The sequence below is a fragment of the Oryzias melastigma genome, linkage group LG3 (genome assembly GCF_002922805.2).
Source record: "Oryzias melastigma strain HK-1 linkage group LG3, ASM292280v2, whole genome shotgun sequence".
Taxonomy (NCBI): Eukaryota; Metazoa; Chordata; class Actinopteri; order Beloniformes; family Adrianichthyidae; genus Oryzias; species Oryzias melastigma.
Window position 1 is genome coordinate 17,475,635 of NC_050514.1, and position 21,906 is coordinate 17,497,540.

General features: G+C 36.5%; 1 protein-coding gene across 2 annotated transcripts in view; it reads right to left on the minus strand.

The window, feature by feature from the left end:
* Nucleotides 1–21,906, minus strand: part of galnt18b (UDP-N-acetyl-alpha-D-galactosamine:polypeptide N-acetylgalactosaminyltransferase 18b) — a 78,574-nt gene that overhangs the window by 36,203 nt on the left and 20,465 nt on the right. For both annotated transcript variants that reach the window (XM_024294708.2, XM_036210231.1), the window contains exons 2-3: nt 8,084–8,279; nt 5,045–5,211 (exon numbers count right to left, since the gene is read on the minus strand). In XM_024294708.2, coding sequence (XP_024150476.1) covers nt 5,045–5,211; nt 8,084–8,279 — 363 coding nt within the window. The remainder of the gene's footprint in view (nt 1–5,044; nt 5,212–8,083; nt 8,280–21,906) is intronic.

A 21,906-nucleotide genomic window follows, 5' to 3' on the forward strand; every position in this document is an offset into this window, starting at 1 on the left:
GACCACTATTGAAAAATATCATTTATAAATGGATGTAACATAATTAAATAAATATAAATCACCAACAGTTGCCGAAAAAACACATCTTTGAAGACCAGCCGTGTCAACTGATGCAATGAGAAACCGCAATTCCAACTCTCACCTCTAGAGACAGTAATGGCAAAAAGGAAGCAGCCTCCTGCCGGAGAGGTTTCTAAACGTGGCATTGCTGTCTTAGTGCTGCTCTGCTGAAAAGAAGCAGCATTGTTGAAATACTGTTAATTACTTTCACACAATGTGACTCAAGTGACACAATGCTTAAACTGCATCAAGTGAATGTAAATTTCTGTTATGGCACAGATAAAGGCTGAATGGGGAAACAGAATAGCATCTTCATTAACTTGCTTAAAAAAAGCAAACAGCACTTTCCTAAAAGGACCGTGTGCTAATTGACAAGTTAAGAATGTTTTGGGGCTTATTTTTAAAGATTTGAACTTACTGGTTTTAAATAGTTTGTATTTCTAGATAATTGTGTAGCCGGCATTAGTTTCTGCTGACAAAAGTCAGTGTTTTTCTTCAATATTTGTGTGTCTCTTAGACTTGGATTAAACATACATATAAATGAAAATTCATTGGATTTACCTTTGAATGACATTAAGAGTTATTGAACTAACATCTTTCAAAGCTCCATCCGACCACCCCCCTATAAATTGTCTGGAGGTGCAACAGAAACTGAGAGCAAGTACAAGTCTGGCTTGAAAAACCTTATTGTTCAAATTTTCGGTGCAGCCAAAAATATTGACGTTGCCACATTTTTGGCTGAGAGTGATGCAAATCATATTTTCGATGGCATAACTACAACTTTTCTAGTCTTTGATCTGTGTTTAGCAATCAATTTCAAAACTCAATGTTTCTGTGCCTATTTTGTCGGTGTCTCTATCATTAAATGTGCCTTTTATGCATGTTCAAACAAAGTCTCGGCTAAAAATGACTGCTGGCAGAGTAGATGTAAAACTGGCATGATTACAGGTCCAACACATGCTGTGTCGTTTGGACTGTGCCACTTGGCAATTTCTAGCTGAACAACAATGCATTTAGAAAAAAATAAAAAATACATCTTAAAATCTCAAACACTGGTGCAAACTGTTTTAACTAAATTCGACAGTGGGAATAAAACGTTACTGTTGTATATTTAGTCTTGCAAAATCCGTTCTTGCTGCAGTAAACACTCAGCTGGGTTTGTTTTTGCTGTCATCCCAGATTTGTGTGCCCTCCGGTTTTCATTATCTGAGTCCCATCAACTGCGTGCTCAAATTCCAGCTGCTTGTACAACCAAGACTGCCAAGGCTTTTCAGGACACCTGAGGTGTTGAGTGAAACTACATAAAGTCATTTCCCTCATGAGGCAGGCACAATGCTGGAGCTGAGCGAGCAGCGAGAGCTTTCAAACAAACTGCATTAGTAGAAGGGTAAAACGTTATTTTTTTATCCTTTCAATGCAATTTTCTCTTAAGATTTGGAATGTAAATAGAAAAAAGTCAAGCTGTTAAAGCTCATTTTAATATTTAGAGATGATTAAAAAGGTTTTTCCGCTGAACCAGAAATGAAATTGCATCTTCAAAAACTATTAGGTAAAAATCAAGGAATTGACTCTTCAACTTTGCACTTAAAGTTCCTCTGCAGCCATTTTTGATCTAGTCTAAAATCATTCACAGCGGTCTTTAAAATATGATTTTACCATTTTTAGCAGAAATTAAAAACATGTTTTCTAGGACATCGTTTCTTCTGAGCAGCAGCAGTTCATCAAATATTCACCTCTGAGTTGTAGGCAGGACTGTTAGGGTGGAGTAAGCCTGAGTTCATAAAAAATGCCACAAAAACATGTTACAAACATCATTTTCAATGCAGTGGGTCTTTAAGAACTGATTACTGACTCAGATTGTTCCTTGAGAACAAGTCATCAGGAAGAGGCAGTCCTTCAAAACAAGTACAGTCTTATCTCAATATTGTCTCATTTTCTCATCTGACTGAAGATAATAACTTCTCCCATAATCCTTTATATATTAGTTCAAAGATGGAATCAAAAGCTCTTTGGAAAACCTGTCTAATTAATGATCCTTGCTTCCTATACCGAGCTTTTACACCTTTCTCGGACCACGACTCGGGACATGATCTAATTAAGAAGGAATCAGTGAGGTCAACTCGCCCTTCTATCCCTTGATGGTGTTCCGTTCTCCTGCATACTAATGCCTGTCTTAGGTAACTATAGCAGAGGACTAATGTAAAGCTATGGATGACGAGCCTTTCAACAGTCTCAGCTGCAGTAAGAGTCAACAGGCTAATGACATTTGGAGCAGACAAAATTTGTAATGATAACAGGTTGTATTGGATTGAGAGTGCTAGAGCAGAGCTGGGTGAAATGCCATCAGCAAAATGTCAGAGCGTGACTTTCTGACAGACCTGAAGACGTCCATTCTTCTGCTCAATTATGTGGTGATATGTGCTGTTTACTGCCCAAGTCCAGAGGAACCTGAGCAACTTGAGTGCTTTTTACAACTGAGGTTAACCAACAACACTGCAGGCTTTCATCTTTTTGCTCAAAACCAGCCTGAGCGAGTGCAGCCCTTCTTCTTCCAAAGCATTTTGTTGAATTAACACAATGTACCACATTGATCTGGACTCTGCTTCCAGGAGACTGCAGGACATGCCATGAGTTTTGCATTATTGACTTTGGTAAACAGTATTTCCCACGCTGATTGTCTCCGTTCTTGTTGCAAGCAGCACAGCCAATTCCAAAGAGTAAATCTATAAAGGATTCCGCTACTGTAATATTACTTTTCTTTTATTGCTTTCTTTCTTCGTTTGTAGTGAAGTCATGCACCGCCAAGAAACAGCTTCACCCTTCACTGACATATTCAAGTCTTTTGACATGAAGGGAAGACAGAAGTTCCTCATCTCACTCATTGCTCAAGCCTGCGTTAACATGACTATGCCCAGATGCCTGGAATATCATCTACAGCACAGTTTGCAAATCATTTGCAGCATGCAGGTGTACGAATTAGACTGAGAGATACAGACCCCATCACAAACACAACATCACCTTGCTGGAGTGTTACGTGCCTCAGGGCAAATTTTCTGGCTTTGTAGCTAATTACCGTTATTCATTCATCGTCTCACTCCTGTGAAAAAGGCCTTCTAATTAACATTCAGTCTGGAAGTCTTCAGCAGAGGAAACCACAGACTTCTCTGCTCATGTTAAAAATGACTATATCGAAAGTTTGGCTTTGTAGTTCTGATCAGCATCACTTGAGTTACTGAGTCTGAGTGAAACTAATTTGATAAAGTATCTTTATGAAGTTTTTTCATATATAATCAATTAAACCTCAGTATCTTCATCCAGTAACTCAAACATGATCATCTTCTGATCTGTTTTCAAAGTGTTCTCAGTCGTCCTTTAATTATGATTATGCAAGTTTTAGCTGAATCCTAAAAACCTGTGTCGTTTCTTAGGATGTTTTCTGCAAAGCAGCAGTAGTTCATTAGAGATTCACCTCTGAGTTATGGGCAGGAACCCCCCTTCCTCTCCCCGTTACGGAGCAGAGCATTGAACTTGTGGCCTGCCCAGCACATTTTCCACACCACTTGTATGCTCTTTTTCATATTGCATTTTTTTGTCTGCTCCCTATTCACAATGATTTAAATAAATAAATAGCCAGAAATTTAACTTAAGGCATAATTTTCTTTATATATGTCCCACATCATCAGAAAAAAATACCTAAAAAACATGTTAAAAACAACAAAAACACAATTTCCATTAGAGCAGGCCTTTAAAACCTTTAAAACATGCTTTAAGTTTTACCAGAAAACCGAAATGGATAAGAACAACTAAAACTCCTTTCTATTTCTTATTTTTGAGTTCATGTCAATATTTGTGTTCATAATATCTGTAATTATGTTATAGTTTGTTCTGTCCCTGTTACACCTGTAGAGGAAAACCCAGAACCCTCAGCTTAAACTCTGTGTATGAGCTACGATTAGTTTCAGTTGTTGATGACATTTTCAAATGACCATCTTTTTCAATATCTTGATTATAACTTAAATTTAATTTGTGTAAAATTTTTCAATTAAAGAGGTTTATTTATTTTGTGAAATCAAAGCAAAATTAATACAAATTAAAGCCATGTCAGTAAAAAGTTTTTAAGCAAGTAATTTTTCAAACAAATGGTTGAAGATTAAAAAAAAAGCATTGGGTTATTTATTTAAGGCAATAAGAAACAGAAAAAAAACTTTCTTGGTGAGTTTGTTCAAGGGTAACATTAAAAAAAACAATTTTCACAAGTTTTAAAATAAAACTAAAATGCGACCTGATGAAAAACCACAACTTTGTATGTGTCTTTTATATTGGGTAAACTGAATTAAGTGAACTGAATAAATTATTTCAAAAATAGCAAGAGCAATTTCTTGTATTTTTTTTAAAGCAAGCAAAGATGTCTGCTTTCTTTAAAATGTAATAATTCATAAAGTTGAAAATGTTTTTTTTTAATTTCAATTTAGTTTAATTAATAGTTAAATAAAATAAAAACTGAATGAAAATTTGACAAATTAAATAAATTGATGTTTAATTAAAATGTGTTGAAGCAGAAAATGAATTAAATTAACTTGAAAAAAAGAAATAAATGTAGCAGTTTGGCAGTGATATCCAGCCCTGAGACTGTTTATTCTCTAATGGCTGTGTGAAAGCCCTTTCAGAATTTTATAAATGCAATGCAGCCTTGTTAAAAAGGCTGTTTCAGTTATATAACAACCTCACACTAATCAAAAGTGGCAAAAGGCTGCCGCCCTTATTATAGTGTGAACACACAACATTGAATGTGCTGATGGTGTTATCTCTGCCATTGCAAGTAACAATAGGTTGACTATATGAGCGAAACGGTCGATAAATGTCTGAGAACTTATAAAAGGTGAAGTTGAATTTACATGCATTTGAACATTACATTGTTTGGTTTGTTCCTGCAATAACAATCGTAGTTTCAGGGCAGGCTAAAACAGACGGAAATGCTACTCACTGTTACTGCTGTTGTCGTCCACCAGGATGATCTCCTTCAGAAGGTGGGAGGGCGTTCTGTTGATGGCAGAGTGAATGGACCGCAGGATGACAGACAGAGCCTCATTCACAAAAATGAAGACGATGCTCACTTGAGGAAGGCTCAGAGGGTACGTAATGTTTCTGCACCTACAGAGGTTAAATAAATACAAAATAAGACATGATGCGTTTAAAGCGGTTATGATAAGATGACATGCCAGCACAGCCTCCTGACTGATATGATCATGAATATAAAGGTATTACATATGAGAGTTGGCATCACACTGATTTATGGCCAATAGATTTTTTGGGGGATGACTGATATTCAATTATTTCAGGGGAAACAAAAAATATTACATAATTAGATCTTTTCTCTGTTCCTCTGCTGCATTTTTTAAAATCAGAACCTCACTGACATTTTAGCTTCTGCTTTCCTTTTTACAAGAACAAAAAATAATACCATTAAACAATTTGACAATTTTAAAGTGTTAATTAAGTTGGAATATCTAATTTCTTACAAGTGAAATCCCATAAAATCACAGAAGGCTTTTCATTTTTCATTCTTTCTTTTTTTTATTTTTATTTTTGGCATAAAAATCCAAAGTTCTGTCTCAGAGATGTGCATTGTGAGATCAATGTCTACCCTGCAACCGTTTCAGATAAGCAGTGTGAACATTCACACCAGGATGACTACGATTCTTACCTTCTGCTGGGAACACTGTTATGTGAATATACTGGAAAACAGCGTCTCTGCCAGCAGAGTTAAGCCCAAACAGCTTTCTCGTTGCAGAAATGTGGTACTTTTTGGTCCTGGACCTGATCTGATACTTCTACACAGACACTCTCCTCAGGGGAAAATCACAGTAAAAATCTCAGCTTCTGCAGGACAGATGGGCTAATAAATAAATAAAGTTAAGGGTATTTGTACCTCTCTTAATGACCTTTGCTTTTCGGAAGAGGATTTGAATTTCCATGTTTCTGTCATGATTTTACATGATGAAGCTTTCAGTTTCTTATCCACTTCAGGCAGAATGCATGCAACAGGAGCGATTTCTTGCTGCAAACTGTTAATAAGCTGTGATGACACCAGAACAGACACATAGTGTCTGTTTATGAGTATGAGTGCAGATAATGCTGCAATATAAATGGATAAGAGATTATATAAGGATTTAAGTATCTTTTGGGATAGTTTATAATTGCTGTGTGACATACAGCTCTGCACTGGTCAGCACAGAAAGATAAACATGCACCATTTCATCATATTTATTTTAAATAACTCACTTATTTAGCTTGCTACTATCCTCTGGTTATAAGACTTGGGGTTTGGACTAACCCATGCATCTGTTAATGACTTGTGTCATAGCTGGAGTCAGTGTGGGTGCAACAGCTTGAAGGAACGAGAGGTGGGCATGTTGTAATAATGTGATGAGAGAGCATTCTTCAGGTGTTTTTCAAGGCGTAACAAGAGAAAAAAAGAGGATGCTGTGATGTTTGGAAGTACCAGGGTGTCTCTCTGTAGTGGAGAGAACCAGGAGCTGATGGCTGCCACCTTGATTGAAAGAAGCTGGCAAAATCGTGAACAGTAGGAGACGTGGGTGGAGGGGGATGGAGGAGCGTTTCAATGTGATAAAGAGCTAAAAATCCACTTTTTGTGCATCCAATATGTGAAGAGGAGCTGTGTGGTGTCTTTGGTGTTGCCAATCTCATCATAGCAATGTTTATTTTTGAAAATGTATTTGATTTTTGGTAGTAAAATGTGAAAGAAAAAAGAATAGCTTTTGAACCTGCTGCACCGAGACCTCTGAACTCAACAGTACAGGAATATTTTGTCAGGAACTTCATCTTAGTCTTTAATCTAAATTCTAAATTCTGAATTCTAAACTTTAGATTCTAAATTCTGAATTCTAAATGGTAATTTGTAAATTTTAAACTTTAAATTCTAAATTCTGAATTCTAAATTGTAAATTTTAAACTTTAAATTCTAAATTCTATGTTCTAAATTTTAAATTCTAAATTCTAAATTCTACATCCAAAATCCAAAGTTCTAAATTATAGATTCTAAATTCTAAACTTTAAATTCTAAATTCTGAATTCGAAATTGTAAATTTTAAACTTTAAATTCCAAATTCTGAAGTCTAAATTTACATTTTTAAACTTTAAATTCTAAATTCTATGATCTAAATTTTAAATTCCAAATTCTAAATTCTACATCCAAAATCCAAAGTTCTAAATTATAACTTCTAAATTCTAAACTTTAAATTCTAAATTCTGAATTCTAACTTATAACTTCTAAATTCTAAACTTTAAATTCTAAATTCTAATTTCTGAATTCTAAATTGTAAATTTTGAACTTTAAATTCTAAATTCTATGTTCTAAATTTTAAATTCCAAATTTTAAATTCTACATCCAAAATCCAAAGTTCTAAATTATAACTTCTAAATTCTAAACTTTAAATTCTTAATTCTGAATTCTAAATTGTAAATTTAAAGCTTTGAATTCTGAAGTCTAAATTCTAAATTTTAAACTATGTATTCCGAATTGTGAATTTTAAATTCTAAATTTTAAATTCTGAATTCCAAATTCTCTATCTGAAATTCAAGAGTTTTTGCACAAAAACATGTTTTTTAACTGTCTTTGTTTATTTAAAATGCAAAGCCACATATCTTCTGAATGTTTTAGAGCCAAAGTAAATACATTTAAAATTAATGAAAAATAAAATACAGGAACTTACATTAGAAATCCTGATATACATTAAATTAATCCAAAGGATTTAGTGATTCTGTTGGTGTGAATGATAGTGTGTGTGCTCGCAACAGACTGACAACCTATCTTGGCTCGGCAGTAACTGGGATAGGCTCCAGCAACCCTGTGACCCCAAAGGGGACACATCCGGTTCAGAAGATGGATGGATTTAGTGATTTGGAATAATCAAACTGAAAACATAGTATCAGGTTGAAATTAGCATTAAAGATGCTGCTGGCTCCCCCTGGCTTGTGCGATGTATGAATAGTGAGCTCTTACCCATCAGGCCTAAGGTCAGGTATTGGCCTGCTTAGTGACAAACGGTCACTGAGGTAGGTGTTATATCCATAGTACTGAAACATCTTGAGGGCCACCCGACGGTCATCTGAGTTGAGTTCCTGACCCCAGTGTGTGAAGAGCGACGAGTCAGAGAATGATGTGTCTGCCTGACTGTCCTCTTCCTTCCCCGGTGTCTCTAGGAGGACAGAAGAAGACAAACGATCTGAATTTATCGTAGGTCACAGCATCGTAACCTACCAGTGAGGTGGTGTAAAAGATGACATTTGAAGTTGATGGATAAATGAGCATTTATGCGACCGCTGTGATGGACCCTATTTTCCTTGTACTGTAATACGTTAGCAGGTGAAGGGTAGCCTTTGGCGCAAACAGCCTGACTGTCCTTCAACAGAAAGACCTTGTTCTTCTCAATGATTTGATGATGAGAAATTCTTGTGCCCTTGAACTACAAATTTGCTTCCTGCCAGCAGCTAGTGGGCTTTTTTGTGCTGCCGACTTTGCTCATTAACCTATGCATGCAGGACACAGTCAAACTAATGCCCCTGAAGATATCGCTATAGCAACACAGATCCTTTCCTTGATTAATTATTCAAGTGGTAATGCCGCTATTTAATTCAAGCAATATTCTTCGATGTGTTTTCTCACACTGCCCGGGATTTCAGGGCAGGTTGGGTTTCAAGTGGGCCAAAAATAGAAACAATGAGAGTTAAAGAATATCCAGCAGAGTGCTGAGGTTGATGTTTGTTGTGCAAGACTCATATCACATCCAGACATCATAAAACCTCCAAGTGCTTCCAGTGCACTTTGCGGAAACCTTGCATGTTGACAAAAAGTGGTGCAATTTACAAGAATTTCAACCCATAAAGAGGACAAAATTGAAGTCAGATTACTATGGCTGCTATGCAGAAATGTTCCCCACTGATGTGGTTGCCATGTTTTGCCAAACTTTGTGCTGATTTTATCTTTTAATAGACTCATTTTGTGCATTTTGGACTGTACAGACATTCAATTACATGCAACTCTTAGTCTGTTTGGGGAAAAGGGCATTTATGACCTTTGAATATGAGTATGAGATAAAAATAAAAATGTCATTAAATATTTTATACTTTTAATTTTCTTTAAAGCTGTGAATTGATTAATAAAATGCTCTTAAAGCCCAGAAATAGACTTTAATAAAAACTGGATTTTGTGTTTTTTGTTTGTATATTATTAAGCCAAACCATCAATCCTTTGAAGCAGAGGGACGTTCCAGAACAATAAAAGGGGAAAGACATTTCATTATAGAGCTTAAGTATTTCATGTTACTGCTGACAGATTGAGGTTATTGAGAATAATTCTCATCCTATCAGACACAAACAGCTCTTTTCCACAGTGAAATTTAAATCTGAAGAAAATGACAAAAAGGATTTCATTCTAAAACTATTTGTCATGGATGTGCTTTCTGTTTTATATTAATCTCTTTTAAGTAAATGTTTTTGTTTAAAGCTTGAAATGGGATGAATGATCAGTTTAGGGTAACAAATAAGCTCTTAAACTCAGTGTAAAGTCTTGGAAATTAAATGAAATAGATAAGTCTACAATCTACAAAGGCCGGTTAAGTCTGCAGTGACAAATGCGTGCAAAAAGGCAAGGTTAGACTTCCCAGTGTGTATGTGGCCATGGACTATGTGTGTTTTGAGCAGATTGGAATGGTTAATATTTATGAGCAAGCTGTTTTAGACCGCAATGACAAACCATGACAGCAAAGCAAAAGCTGAAACAACGGAGAAGCGCAGGTGTGACAGCATTAAATTATGAATGGAGGCAAAAATACGGCTTCTCCTGGAAGGTGACAGATAACGGTAAATATCCTTGAAAAGTAAACAAAATCATTTGCAATAAAAAAACTTTGCATCCTTAAAAAAGAAAATACTAGAGACTCCACAAGACCTGTTTGAAAGGAATGTTACGAAGCCAAAAAAATTGCACAAGTACACATAAATCGTCCCGGGAAACACCTGTCTGACACTAAATGCATTTGTAATGTTTAAATAGAGGACACTTTACAGGAACAAATATGTACAGTATATATTGTTTTTGTGTCAGGTGCACCAATAAAAAAAAAAAAAAAAACATATAGACATAATTAGATTTAATTAAAAAAAATGTAAAATAAATGTATTGCTTCAATACTTCTTGAACATTTTTTTTCAACATTTTGCAGCTTACACAGTTTTGAGCACTAGATATTTTTTAAATATTCAGAATAACTATCCTCAAACCACCCTTTCAAAATAAGGAGCCCTGATGTATAAATTATTTGCCCCGAGAACCTAAAATCCGCTTTTCAAATTCAAAATAATGACTTGGAGACAACTGCATTACTTTTTTTTCTTCTTTAGCAAAAATTTCAATTAAAAACCACCATACAAAATCTCTCCACACAAAAACAAAGATAAAGAAACCTCCAAACAAATAATCAGTGTTCTTCATTCATTGCTATCAATATTTTTAGCTTCAGATTTTTTTTTAAATCGTTATAGCTATAACGGAAGTGTTCACTACAACCACAGATTAATTTTGGAAAAAATAAAAAAAAATCACATATGTAATTTGGGAATTGTTAAAGGAAAACAACAAGGACATTTTAAAAATGTGAAATAAATGTAAAAACACAGACTGTTGCATGTTTGCTAACTACTATATTAGTGGTATGGGTTTAAAGAGCAATTATTTTATTATATAATAAACTATATAAAAAAGGAATTTAACAAATTTAAGATTATAATTCATGTATATAATTTATAGTAACTATTTTATTATATTACCCATTAAATATTGGATGTTGTTGTTGTCTAACTGTTCAGAATCAAAAACCATGCACCCGTCAGTACGAGTGAACAAACAAGCCAGAGGCGGAATAATCATCCAGCCCAGCTGTTACATTGAAAATGTGTGAGGAAAATCTAAGCTCTTTAAAAGACAAACCTGATTAGACAGGAGGAGACTTACGAAAGTTTTCAGTCTGGACTAGGCTGCTTGAGGGTCCGCTCATTTGGCTGCTTGAGCTGGTGATTAATTAAGCCTATAGAGGTATTTCTCCCAGCAGTGGATCCCTGAAACTCTAATTAGCTGTAGGAACATGAAAAGTTTGCCAATTTAGACGGTTTAGCGAGTGGACATGTTAGCACAATCTCATGATATCAGCTGGAAAAAAAACAGTAAATAGTATATATTCGAAAAGTATACAGATATTAAAAAATACATTTTGTTTGCAACACTGGATGCTAACTTAATCTAAGTAGAGCCAAACCGACAAGGCACAGAGTAATGGGATTGTGTACCAGAGTGAGGGCTTAGCGATAGCATTCTCAAAGCTTCTAGCAGCCCTCTTGACATGTGAGATATAGCTGTCTGCTCCCATAGTAGCAGAAGAGTGGAACAGGAGAAACGACGGAGGAGAAAGAGGCTCATCGGCATAAATATGTGAACAAAATCATCTCTGGAGAAACTGACAGGGCTGTCACTAAAGAAGAGCAATGAAACTACAAAATATGAAAGCAGAACATTATGAGAGAGTCGATGTGATGCTAAAACATTTAAAGTGGCCACAAAAAAAAAAACCCCACTAAAAATAGCGATTTTATCAAAATACACATCCTTTGTTGTGGATAAATTATCAAATTTAAGGTAGTTATATCGTATGCCATGGTCTCAGTTCAATCCATGCAATTCAGGCGAAAAGCCTATTTTGTGGTCATAAATATTTGCATTGATTATTTTGTTTTTACCAGCCTCTTAATCAATAAAATACAGGCAAATATTCTGCTAAAAACCATTTTACTCTTTAACACAAAACTGAGAGAAGAATAAATGTCATAAAAAGCACACTCCAGCTGCTAAACACAATAAAAATGCAATTATTTTTCATTCAATAAATATGTGAAGGAAGATAATTGAAAAATTTTCATTATTTTGGTATTGGATATACAAGAATGACCTCCAGCAGTAAAACCAAGATAATGGGATAAATATGTTAAATCAATAACTCCAATAGTAACTTCTTTGTTACCTTTCAAGTCTTTTTTTAACGTTTTTTTGTCACATACTTGGTTACTCTTTAGATTTAGATATTTAGGCTACAAGTTGAAAATACGCTTTAATAATTTTTTTAGATGTTTACATTAAAATCTACCATTAGAGATGAACAAACACATGGACTAAAAAATCATTGTCAGACGCATACGATGTTCCTGTCATTGGGTTTGTGCTTTTTCTAAAAGATGTTATGTTCTTGTCAGATGTTTATGACATAAAAGACAGATGAAATGGGGCATGAGCATCCAGAGGCTGCATCCCCGTATCAAACAAGTCAGATATAACAACAGTGGAAGGTCAGATTTGTGATGTTCAGACTGTAATGGGGAGAAAAAAATCATTTCTGGGTCACATATGAGCAAAAATGTGCCATTTTGGCCACTTTTTCCTCCTGAGTGAACTCATGTTGTGAAAGTAAGCTGAACCCCCCCACCTCCATTAGGAGAACATGAAAACACTCAGAAAGGCTCATTAGTGCTCAGAAATGTGTCACTCAGGAAAGGAATTTGACTCAGTGTGCTGTTGCTGAAAAGCAACAGTTGTAACCACAGAAAACCCCACTTATATTTCCAAGATGTAAATTATAGGTGTCATTATTTGTATACTCTACTTTTGAGTTTTCTGCCGTTTTGTTTCCTGTATTTTTCCCATCTGGACTCTGCTGTTAATTGCCATCCCAGACTCCTATTGTTAACCTGTCCCTGCAGTATTTAGTGCAGGTTTCCTCGGTCTCCTGACACCTCCTCATCAGCCCCTCCTATTTGTGCTTGCACTACCACACGCCTCATTTATTCCCTTGGCTCGTAAATTCTGCCTTGAGGTCCTACCTGAACTGTGCTCTTTCCTCTTTTGAAATAAAGTTTATTTTCCTTGCCTGCAGCCCCTGAGTCAAGAATTTGGGCTCTCCTCCAACCTCTCATCACTACAAACCTTCAGTAATTGGTGAAACGTGTGAAGGGCTATTAGGATAAGAAGTGACGGCGAGCTGTCATAACGACATCACAGACAGCTAATAGAATAAACACAAGCTTACAAATGAAATAAAACATCCTTTGGTACTGTTCTCAGACATTTCAAAAAACAAAATTTATCTTTTTCCTTGTTCTTTTATTCCTTTCGAAACAATAGAGCCACCAACGAAGGTCAAACATTATGGGAACGAAATGTACACAATATGGCTAAAAATGTTTAGACTGTGAAGAATCGAAAAGAGCGTTCATCCATCTCCTGGTACAAAACAGTATAAACTTTGCTGCCGGCTCTTTTTGATGCTGTTTGTTGCATAGGACTGCTGAGGTGAAAAGAAATAAAACATGTTGGCAGATTAACCATTTATTTATTTTACAAGCAGGAGCCCAGAAGCCTGTAGAAAAACACTGTTGCTGCATGATGTCCGCTTCTCAAATTATTCAATTATGACATTAGTATTAGGGTTGTGTTGGTCCCTCTGCAATGTTCATTCAGTTATGAAACAACCTTCATGTGCTTAGTTTATTTAGCATTTTTAATCTGCACACAAAAAAACCTTTACAGATGACAGCTTGACAAACAATGCAACACAAAGCAACATGTGCTGAATAAGAAATGCATCCGTTCCACCCATAAAAATGAGCTCTTCCAATATTGTGACATTAGCCTCCACATGTCTGTGTTACCATGGAAAACATTTTGTTTTGTTCTGTATATTTTCTCAGAGTAAAAGTGGAACCAACAAAGACACAGTCCATGTCTGTCTTTTCATAGTTAGTGCAAGTAACTCAACAAAGCACAGAAAGTGACTCTTGGGTTTCAGTAATAACCAATTTTTCCAAAGTAGAACTGTGTTCTTCACTTTTACATTGGATTTTTTGCACACAAAAAGGTGAGAGCTCGAATGGAGAATCTCCCCTACATTAGTGAGAAATGTTATAGTCTCACTATGATCATCTTTTGATCTATTGGAAAAGTGTTCCCGGTGATCTTTTAATTATAATTATGTCCTTTTTCAGCTAAAAGAAAAAAAAGTGTTGTTTTTTTAGGACATAGTTTCTGCAGCATGGCAGTAATTCATTTGAAATTTGTCTCTAAATTGTTGTGACTGTTGGTGCTCACACAACCCCAAGCTAACACTACTGGTGCAACAAAAAATGCCACACAACGCTGGAGCTATCCAGCCATACAGCTTTGAGCAAGAGGCCAGTTGTATGAGGAAAACGAAGGTGTACATGGATCTATTTGTCTGTGAGCGGATGCATCAGAATGGAGTGGAGCAGGGAGCTTGTGACTTGCCATAGCAGCTTTTGACATCACACTTACAAGCTTTTTCCAACAACATTTTTGTGTCTGCTCCTGATTCAAAACAATTTGAATAAAGAAATATTCAAATGATATCTTAAGATTTTTTTTTTCATAAATGTCCTTAATCATGAGAAAAAATACAACAAGAACATGTTAAAAACACAATTCTAATCAGAATGGGTCTTTACAACATTTTCCTTTCAGTTTTGCAGCTCATTTGAGAAACAAATGACTGGTAAAAAACAAAATTAAAACAATATGGTCCTTGCAGTCAGTAGACTGCTGCTGCGGGCCATAAATATCACCTGCTGGAGCAGTAACCAGCAGTATAACGGCATATTGGTGCTAATGACAGACAAAGTGCTCCCAGCATCAGCACCATATTCCTGCAGAATTAACAGCTAAATGCGTACTCACCAGCACACTAATATTGACATTTTTTAAAAATTGTCAATATTATACCCCTTGTACTTTTTTTAAACTTCTAAAGCAAAAAGTGGCAAAAGATCTGTAGAATTCTGTCTGTTTTTGCCTGTTTTTTGACTTTATCCAAAGTTATCAAAAGAGCTGACAAAAAGTTTTTATCAAGACCTCTACATTATACTGACAGAACACACGCAGCACCTTTTTGCATGCAGAACAGGTCGTCTGCTGCGCATTTTCTCTAAAGCTCCACTGAAATATGTTGTTCAGGCTCCTGTCACATTTGTTTTTCTGCAGTTAGATCAGCAGCTGACTGGATCATTTTATTACTTTGTTTTTCTTTCTTTCCTTTTTTTACTGCACAGGAAAATACCACACTGCCTTAAAATTTCGGATTCCTGTGTATGTATACTTGCAAAAGAAATTGGGAAATTAATTCTTTAACATGCACTCTATCAAAATGTGATTTATCTTAAGGCCTCGGTAGCTCTGTGCTCCTCGCTCGGTCTCTATTGACATCTGTATGTAGAGAGAGTGTATCAACTTTGTGACTCTTTTGTTAAAGTGAAAGAAAGAGCTGAGGTGGAAGCAGATTCTTTAATCTGCACTGACAGCCTTATCTTCCCTTTGTCCTGTTTCCAGCAGAAACTCAGAGCCACTATTTCTGAAGGTAAGTTTGCTAACTTGAAGCGGGTTCACAAAGAAACACATCCATTTGCATTTTGCAACAGCTTGACTTCTTTCACACCTCTTGACTTGTGTTTGTCTCAGCGTGTAGTTTCCACGGAAGCCTTGATATTTTTATTCCAACTCGACAGGTGAGTCGATGAAGAGACATCTTCGGCTGCGTTTCAGGTTATAAATACTTCTAAGTCGGCACTTTTTCTGAAAGCCTCTTAGTTGTCAGTCACGCTATGATCTCTTTTCAAATGAAATTCCTCTGTTCTTTTTCGACGGCTGCAGGTATTACAAAAATATTTCTAACAGTCGCTTTGCTGAAGCCAAGTGATGGAATCGCACTACTCTACCTTTATTAATTTCTAATGTTGCAGTGTTGAGTTGATTCTTGCAATGCCTGTTCTAAACTAATTTTCCTTAAAAAAGTAAACCTCAGTCTTGTTTCCATTTTTCAAGTTTACATTGCTTTTTTTCCAATAAAGAACCAGTTTTTGGTGTTTTAAACATGGCCCCGTAGCATTTTTCTTATGATAGAGGACATCAATCCATCTTCTTCCACTCATCTGGGACCGGGTTGCAGGGGCAGCAGTCTAAGGAAAGATGCCCAGACTTCCCTCTCCCTGGACTCTTCCTCCAGCTCCTCTGGGGGGACCCCGAGAGACATAATCTCTCCAGCATGTCCCCGGGGCCTCCGCCCAGTGGGACATTCCCAGGAACACCTCCCCAGGGAGGCAGCTGGGAGGATGGATGGATAGAGGACATATATAAAGAAAATCAAGATTAAAACTATGTTTCTGACTCTTTCTTTATTCAAATAGTTATGAATCTGGAGCATACAAAAAATGCTATTAGACAAACTCCACCTCATTCTTATTCATCCACTTGCAGACAAATAGATCCATTAACTATATGTCAGAGGGCAAACTTTTTGACCTGTATGCTACACAAAGGGTTCTAAAATCTGACAGAAGGACCAGACCAGAGGCAAATGCGTAGTCTGTTTTGGTAATTCACCTAATAAAAGAAAGAAATATAAATAAATAAATAAATAAATATGGCAGGCCAGATTAAATGGTTTCAGGGCCCACATTTGGCCCCCGGGCCGTAGTTTGCCTACCCCTGATATAAGTCCTTGTTTTCCTCCCATCAGCTGGCATTTGAGTCAAAACTGGATAACTCTGACATTGGTCGCCCATGTTGTTGCACTGCTAACGCTAGGTTGGGGTTGTGAAGGGTAAGTTAGTGGTAGAGCACGTAAACATATGGATGATGGGAAGCGAGGAAGGCTTACTCTTTCAGAGGCATATTTTTGATGAACTCCAGCCGCTCTGCAGAAACTATGTCCTAGAAGATGACACAAGTTTTTTTTTTTTTTTTTTTAGCTAAAAGCAGATTAATCATAATCAAAAGACAACTGGAATGATTTAACAATAGGTCAATGATGATCGGAATGGCACTTTTAGAAACATTGCTTTACGTGTGGGTGAAGAGTTTTTAAAGAAACATTTGATAATGGTTTTGGATTTGGGAATGTATAGTTGATTGGGAATGATTATTCCCACAGGCTTAACAGTTTTTTGCCTTTTAGGTTTTTGATTTTGTTTTACTTCATATTGAAAATACTCTCCAAATCTCTCTCAAAATGCAGTTTTGATACATAACCTAGCTGGTAACCACGCAAATCTGTCACAACACTCGCAATACCAGTGTTATGGTGCAAGCGCTGACACACTGCTTTGAATACCTGCGCTTCAGGCAGAGCCAAACAAGCTCTACAACCTCCAAGTCATTTGTTCAAGTTTTTGTCATGTCTTAGTTTATTTATTAGACTTTCAGTTTTGGCCAAGCATGCTGGTCCATCAAACCACCATTCTTCATTGGCTTCAAACTGGAAACAGAATGTTAAAACATGCCTTGCTGATAGGGAGCGGATGCACTAATACCTGTGGAACCGACAGCTTTCCTAACTGAAGAGCAAACATTAGTGGGGAAACAAAATGAAAAAGACAGAGTCCCGTCACATGCTTTGAAAAAGAGACTTGCACCACTATTCTGAGCTTTATTTTGCACAGTCGTGCTGTTGTGACAGATGTCTCACTGACAGCCCTTTCTCCTGAAAATAAATGCACTAAAAGGCAATTAGTCCATTTTCTGGGTGAAAGGGTGAGTTGTCCCCCGTATAAATGCAACTGTGTACGGGCCTCAGAAAACTCCCCCCTCCAGGAGGAGAAAATTCTCTCATTAGAACGCATCAGTTGCTGGCACATCACACTGACATTTTTGTGTAACGGCAGAGCAAAATGTGGTTTTGTATTTTCTTATTTTAAGATATGCAGCGACAAGGTTAAGAAGAAGGGTCATTTCTACTCAGAGAAGTTTTTGTCATTCAGGGTCTTTTGTTTATTCCTTTTTTAATTAAAGTTCTTAAACCTTCAGAGACGCTTAGTGTGTTTCTTATTCTTGTGGAGGAGAAAGAAAATATTTTTGGCATAGATTTTTGAGTAACTACCTGCAATTTCAGAATGAGAAAGTGCTGACAATGTTTGACAATAAAGACATTTTGGTTTTCAACAATGCGCCACATTCTTTTTGCTGGACTTATAAAGCTGTACACGTATTCCATTAAAGTCACTCATTTGAAATGCCATTTTTCTGTAGCATCAGGTCACATCCATCCTCCAAAAAAGTCTTCCATTCTGTATCTCTTCTCCTTTCAATTATCATCTGTGCCCTACATTTAACATCAATGGTCCTTTACAGGGGGAGGTCACCGCTTGAAGTCTAAAGTACTAGGTTTGCTTTTCCTGGAAATGCACTCATCAAGGTCGAATACAAATCAAAACATTTTTAGAGCACTGAAACTAGAAAAAAAAAAGGTTGCCCAGGGCAAGAAAAAGTAAAGGTTGAGGAATCCCTCTAATCTCTGGAAAAGGACAATTCATCTTTCTTAGTCAGTGCAAATTATTCACCTGGGAGGAAGTTTTTAAAATGAACTTTCAAAATGTTTCATTGTGACCAACTACGCTTCTATTAAACCAACTGTAGTTTAATTTAAATTAATATTAGATAAACAATCTACAAGAAATTAGCCATTGAGGAGACATTTTGAAGTTTGGAATCGAAAATGCTTAATGTATTTAATATTAGCTTTCACTAAGGTGAGGAAAAGATGTATAATACAAATTGAGTATATTCATTCAGCAACCTTTTTTTAAGCTTCTTAAGGTCCATTTTCTTTATATATCTATATATGTTCTCCATCATGAGACAAATGCCACGAGAACATGCTAAAAAAAACTCAAACACGATTTTCATCTGAAAATGGATCTTTAAACTAGATCAAGCCACCTCCCGGCTGTCCTCTCTGTGTGGAGTTTGCATGTTCTCTTTGTGCATGTGTGGGTTTTTCTCCAGCTTCCTCCCACAGACCAAAACATGCCTCATAGATGAATTGGTTTCCCTAAATTGCTCCTAGGAGTGTGGGTGAGCGTGTGGCCCTGTAACAGACTGGTCCCTGTTCAGGGTGTGCCCCACCTTCACCCAACAGTAGCAGCCCCATGACCCCAAAAGGGGATCCAGCAGGTCATGAGGATGGCTGGATGCATGCTGAGCCAGTGATGGCATCGCACATGTCATGGTAACCAAGGAGTAACAAGATAAAATCCTCCTCACTGGATAAAGTCAGCATAGATGTGATGACAATTTTAGTAAAAACATAGATGTTGTATGTGAAGCTGCAAGTGAAGAACAAGAATAATAAAAATAAAACAACTAAAACCAGTATGCTCTGATGAGGGAATTAAAGCTGTTCTTTCAGATGAGTATGACAATCATTGTGTGCTGGTGGGTACGCATTTAGCTGTTAATTCTGCTGGAATATGGTGCTGATGCTGGGAGCACTTTGTCTGTCATTAGCACCAACATGCCGTTATACTGCTGGTTACTGCTCCAGCAGGTGATGAGCAGCAGCTGGTCATACAGGGGCATTAAGGTTGGCAATGGAGTCACTGCTCAGCTATACTGTGATGCACTGTAATGAGTAGTAATGTCTAATTATGCTCCCAAAGTGCACACATTCACTAAAACTACTTGACAGGAGGATGTTCGCAATGGAGACAGCTAAAATAGGAAAAAATATTGTAATCAGTGAATGATACGTCAAAGGTCATCATCAGCATCAACTGATATGAACTGTTGACCGATGAGTCTGGCTGATAAAGTTTATGAATTTACAGCGATGATGACCTTGAATGCCTCAGTGGGCTGTTACAGATTTTATGTATCGGCTGTGGCGTGACATCCTGTCAATTTGTCTGCCTGTTTGCACTATGAAAACCCAACGTCTAAACTGCAGCCACTTTATTTTTACACCCCACTGGAAGCTTACCTGTATGGTGCCACATTTGCTCGCAGTTCCCTGTGTTATGCCAAATTCTGCCTGCCAGCAGAGAATTACATGCTTTTACTGGGAGAGTTCTTATTTTACCAGAATATTGCGTTATCCTGAAGAATTATTTTCCCTTAAAATTTAGTAAATTTTCACCTCTTTATTCATTAAAATGATTAAAGGCATATAAATAGTTTCCTTACACAAACATGACTCTATGCCTTTCAGAAGTGGTGGTTTTTGTTTATGAAAAGTCGTGACAGAATCTTTGTGTAAAAGCTGTAGAGCTGATCTTATTTTTCATGATTTTTCATTTAGTAGATCCAAAAAATATATTTATTTAACGCTTAAATGCTTAAAATGGATTATTATGTATAAAGTCATTTGATTTTTGATCATAAATATTAAAGAAAATATAGGCCACCTCACAATCAGAGCTATTTTAAGTCATTATTAAAAAGAAAGCTGTGTGTCTCCTGAGGTTTTCAGCTTCAAAGAAGAAGCAGAAAATCTCTATACACAGTCCTGAAAAGTTATACAATGTGTATCACCACATACCTAAATTATGAGTATTTTCTCATATCTGTGGCTGCAATAACTTCCGACTCAAAGCTTTTTCGTTTGTCATGGAAACATTCTTGTAAAAATGATAAAAATCCAGGAAATCAGTTTGAACATTCGCCATCAGTGTCAGAAAAACGCTGCATGTTCTCTCGAGGATTGCTCTTCTCTGCCACTTTAGCCGCTTTCAAGAAATTAAAAGAATTTAGTGGAAATGTTCAGCAGGGGGGACTCAGTGAAAGCATTGAAACGTGCCCTCAAGGATGTAAAAGCAGTAAGGTAATGTAGAAAAAAATCCTTATAATGAAAAAAAAGTGACACATTTTCACAACATGAGTCCTCATAAAAATACATTATGCAACCAATAAATCCAGAATAAGCTAAAGATTATAAGGCTTACCAAACAATTTTCCTATGTTTAAACAATAAAACTTGTTTTTTTTGTAACAATATGGCTAAAAAAATTAACAATCCCCTCTACATTTCTCCCATAAAGTAATAAAACACATCATTCAGCTGTGGAGACCGTATAGAAACCTCTTTCAGGCTGGGAGTGATGGTGGGGATGTGTGTGTAACAATGGAATGGGAGACGCGAAAATCAATGTTGCGGATTAAAAACAGTAGTAGCGACATTACTTTGGATAAGGATGCTGACAGCAGCGCGAGATGGAAAAACAGTGAAACAAATGCTGAAGAGAGGAAAAAGAAACCCTCGGAAAAATAATGGTCAAGTTCCTACGGTGTGATAACTGCCTATCTGCAAGTGAGGTGAAGGCCAAGAGAATACAAATCAAGAACAAAACCCCCTCAGGATAAACTGTAAAGCTGCTTGCTGAGGAGACATGGGAGAATGAAAACAGGTTAAAATGGGGCACTGATGGTCAGAAAATCATAAAAAAACAATTGTTGACCTTTATTTGCCATTTGTTTCAAGAAAATGGGTTAGTGTCATGTTGATATATTTTTAGAGAAATTAAAGATGCTAAACATGATTAATTTAAAGACCCGCTCCAATGAGAGTTTGTTTTCTTTATTATGTTCTTGTAGCATTTTTCTTACAATAGAGGACATATATTAAAAAAACTAAGATTAAAGCAGTGTTTCTGAGTATCTCTATTCAAATCATCGCTTTTACAACACATCTAAAGACTATCAGAGTGGGACCTTGAAGGAAATAGTTTGGTTAAACTGATTGGTTTTCAACAAGAGTTAAATACAGACTAGTTGTCACAACAACAAAGCATCCGTGCTGCTAGTTTTTATAATGTTCGGGACTCAGCTGAACAAGTGCAGATCTGTCACATTTTTTACATCAATTTTCAAATCCACTGACTTCTGAGATCCCTATCAGTGTGGCTTTGAGTGGACTTTACCTTTTTTTTGTCTGTTTCTCCATACTT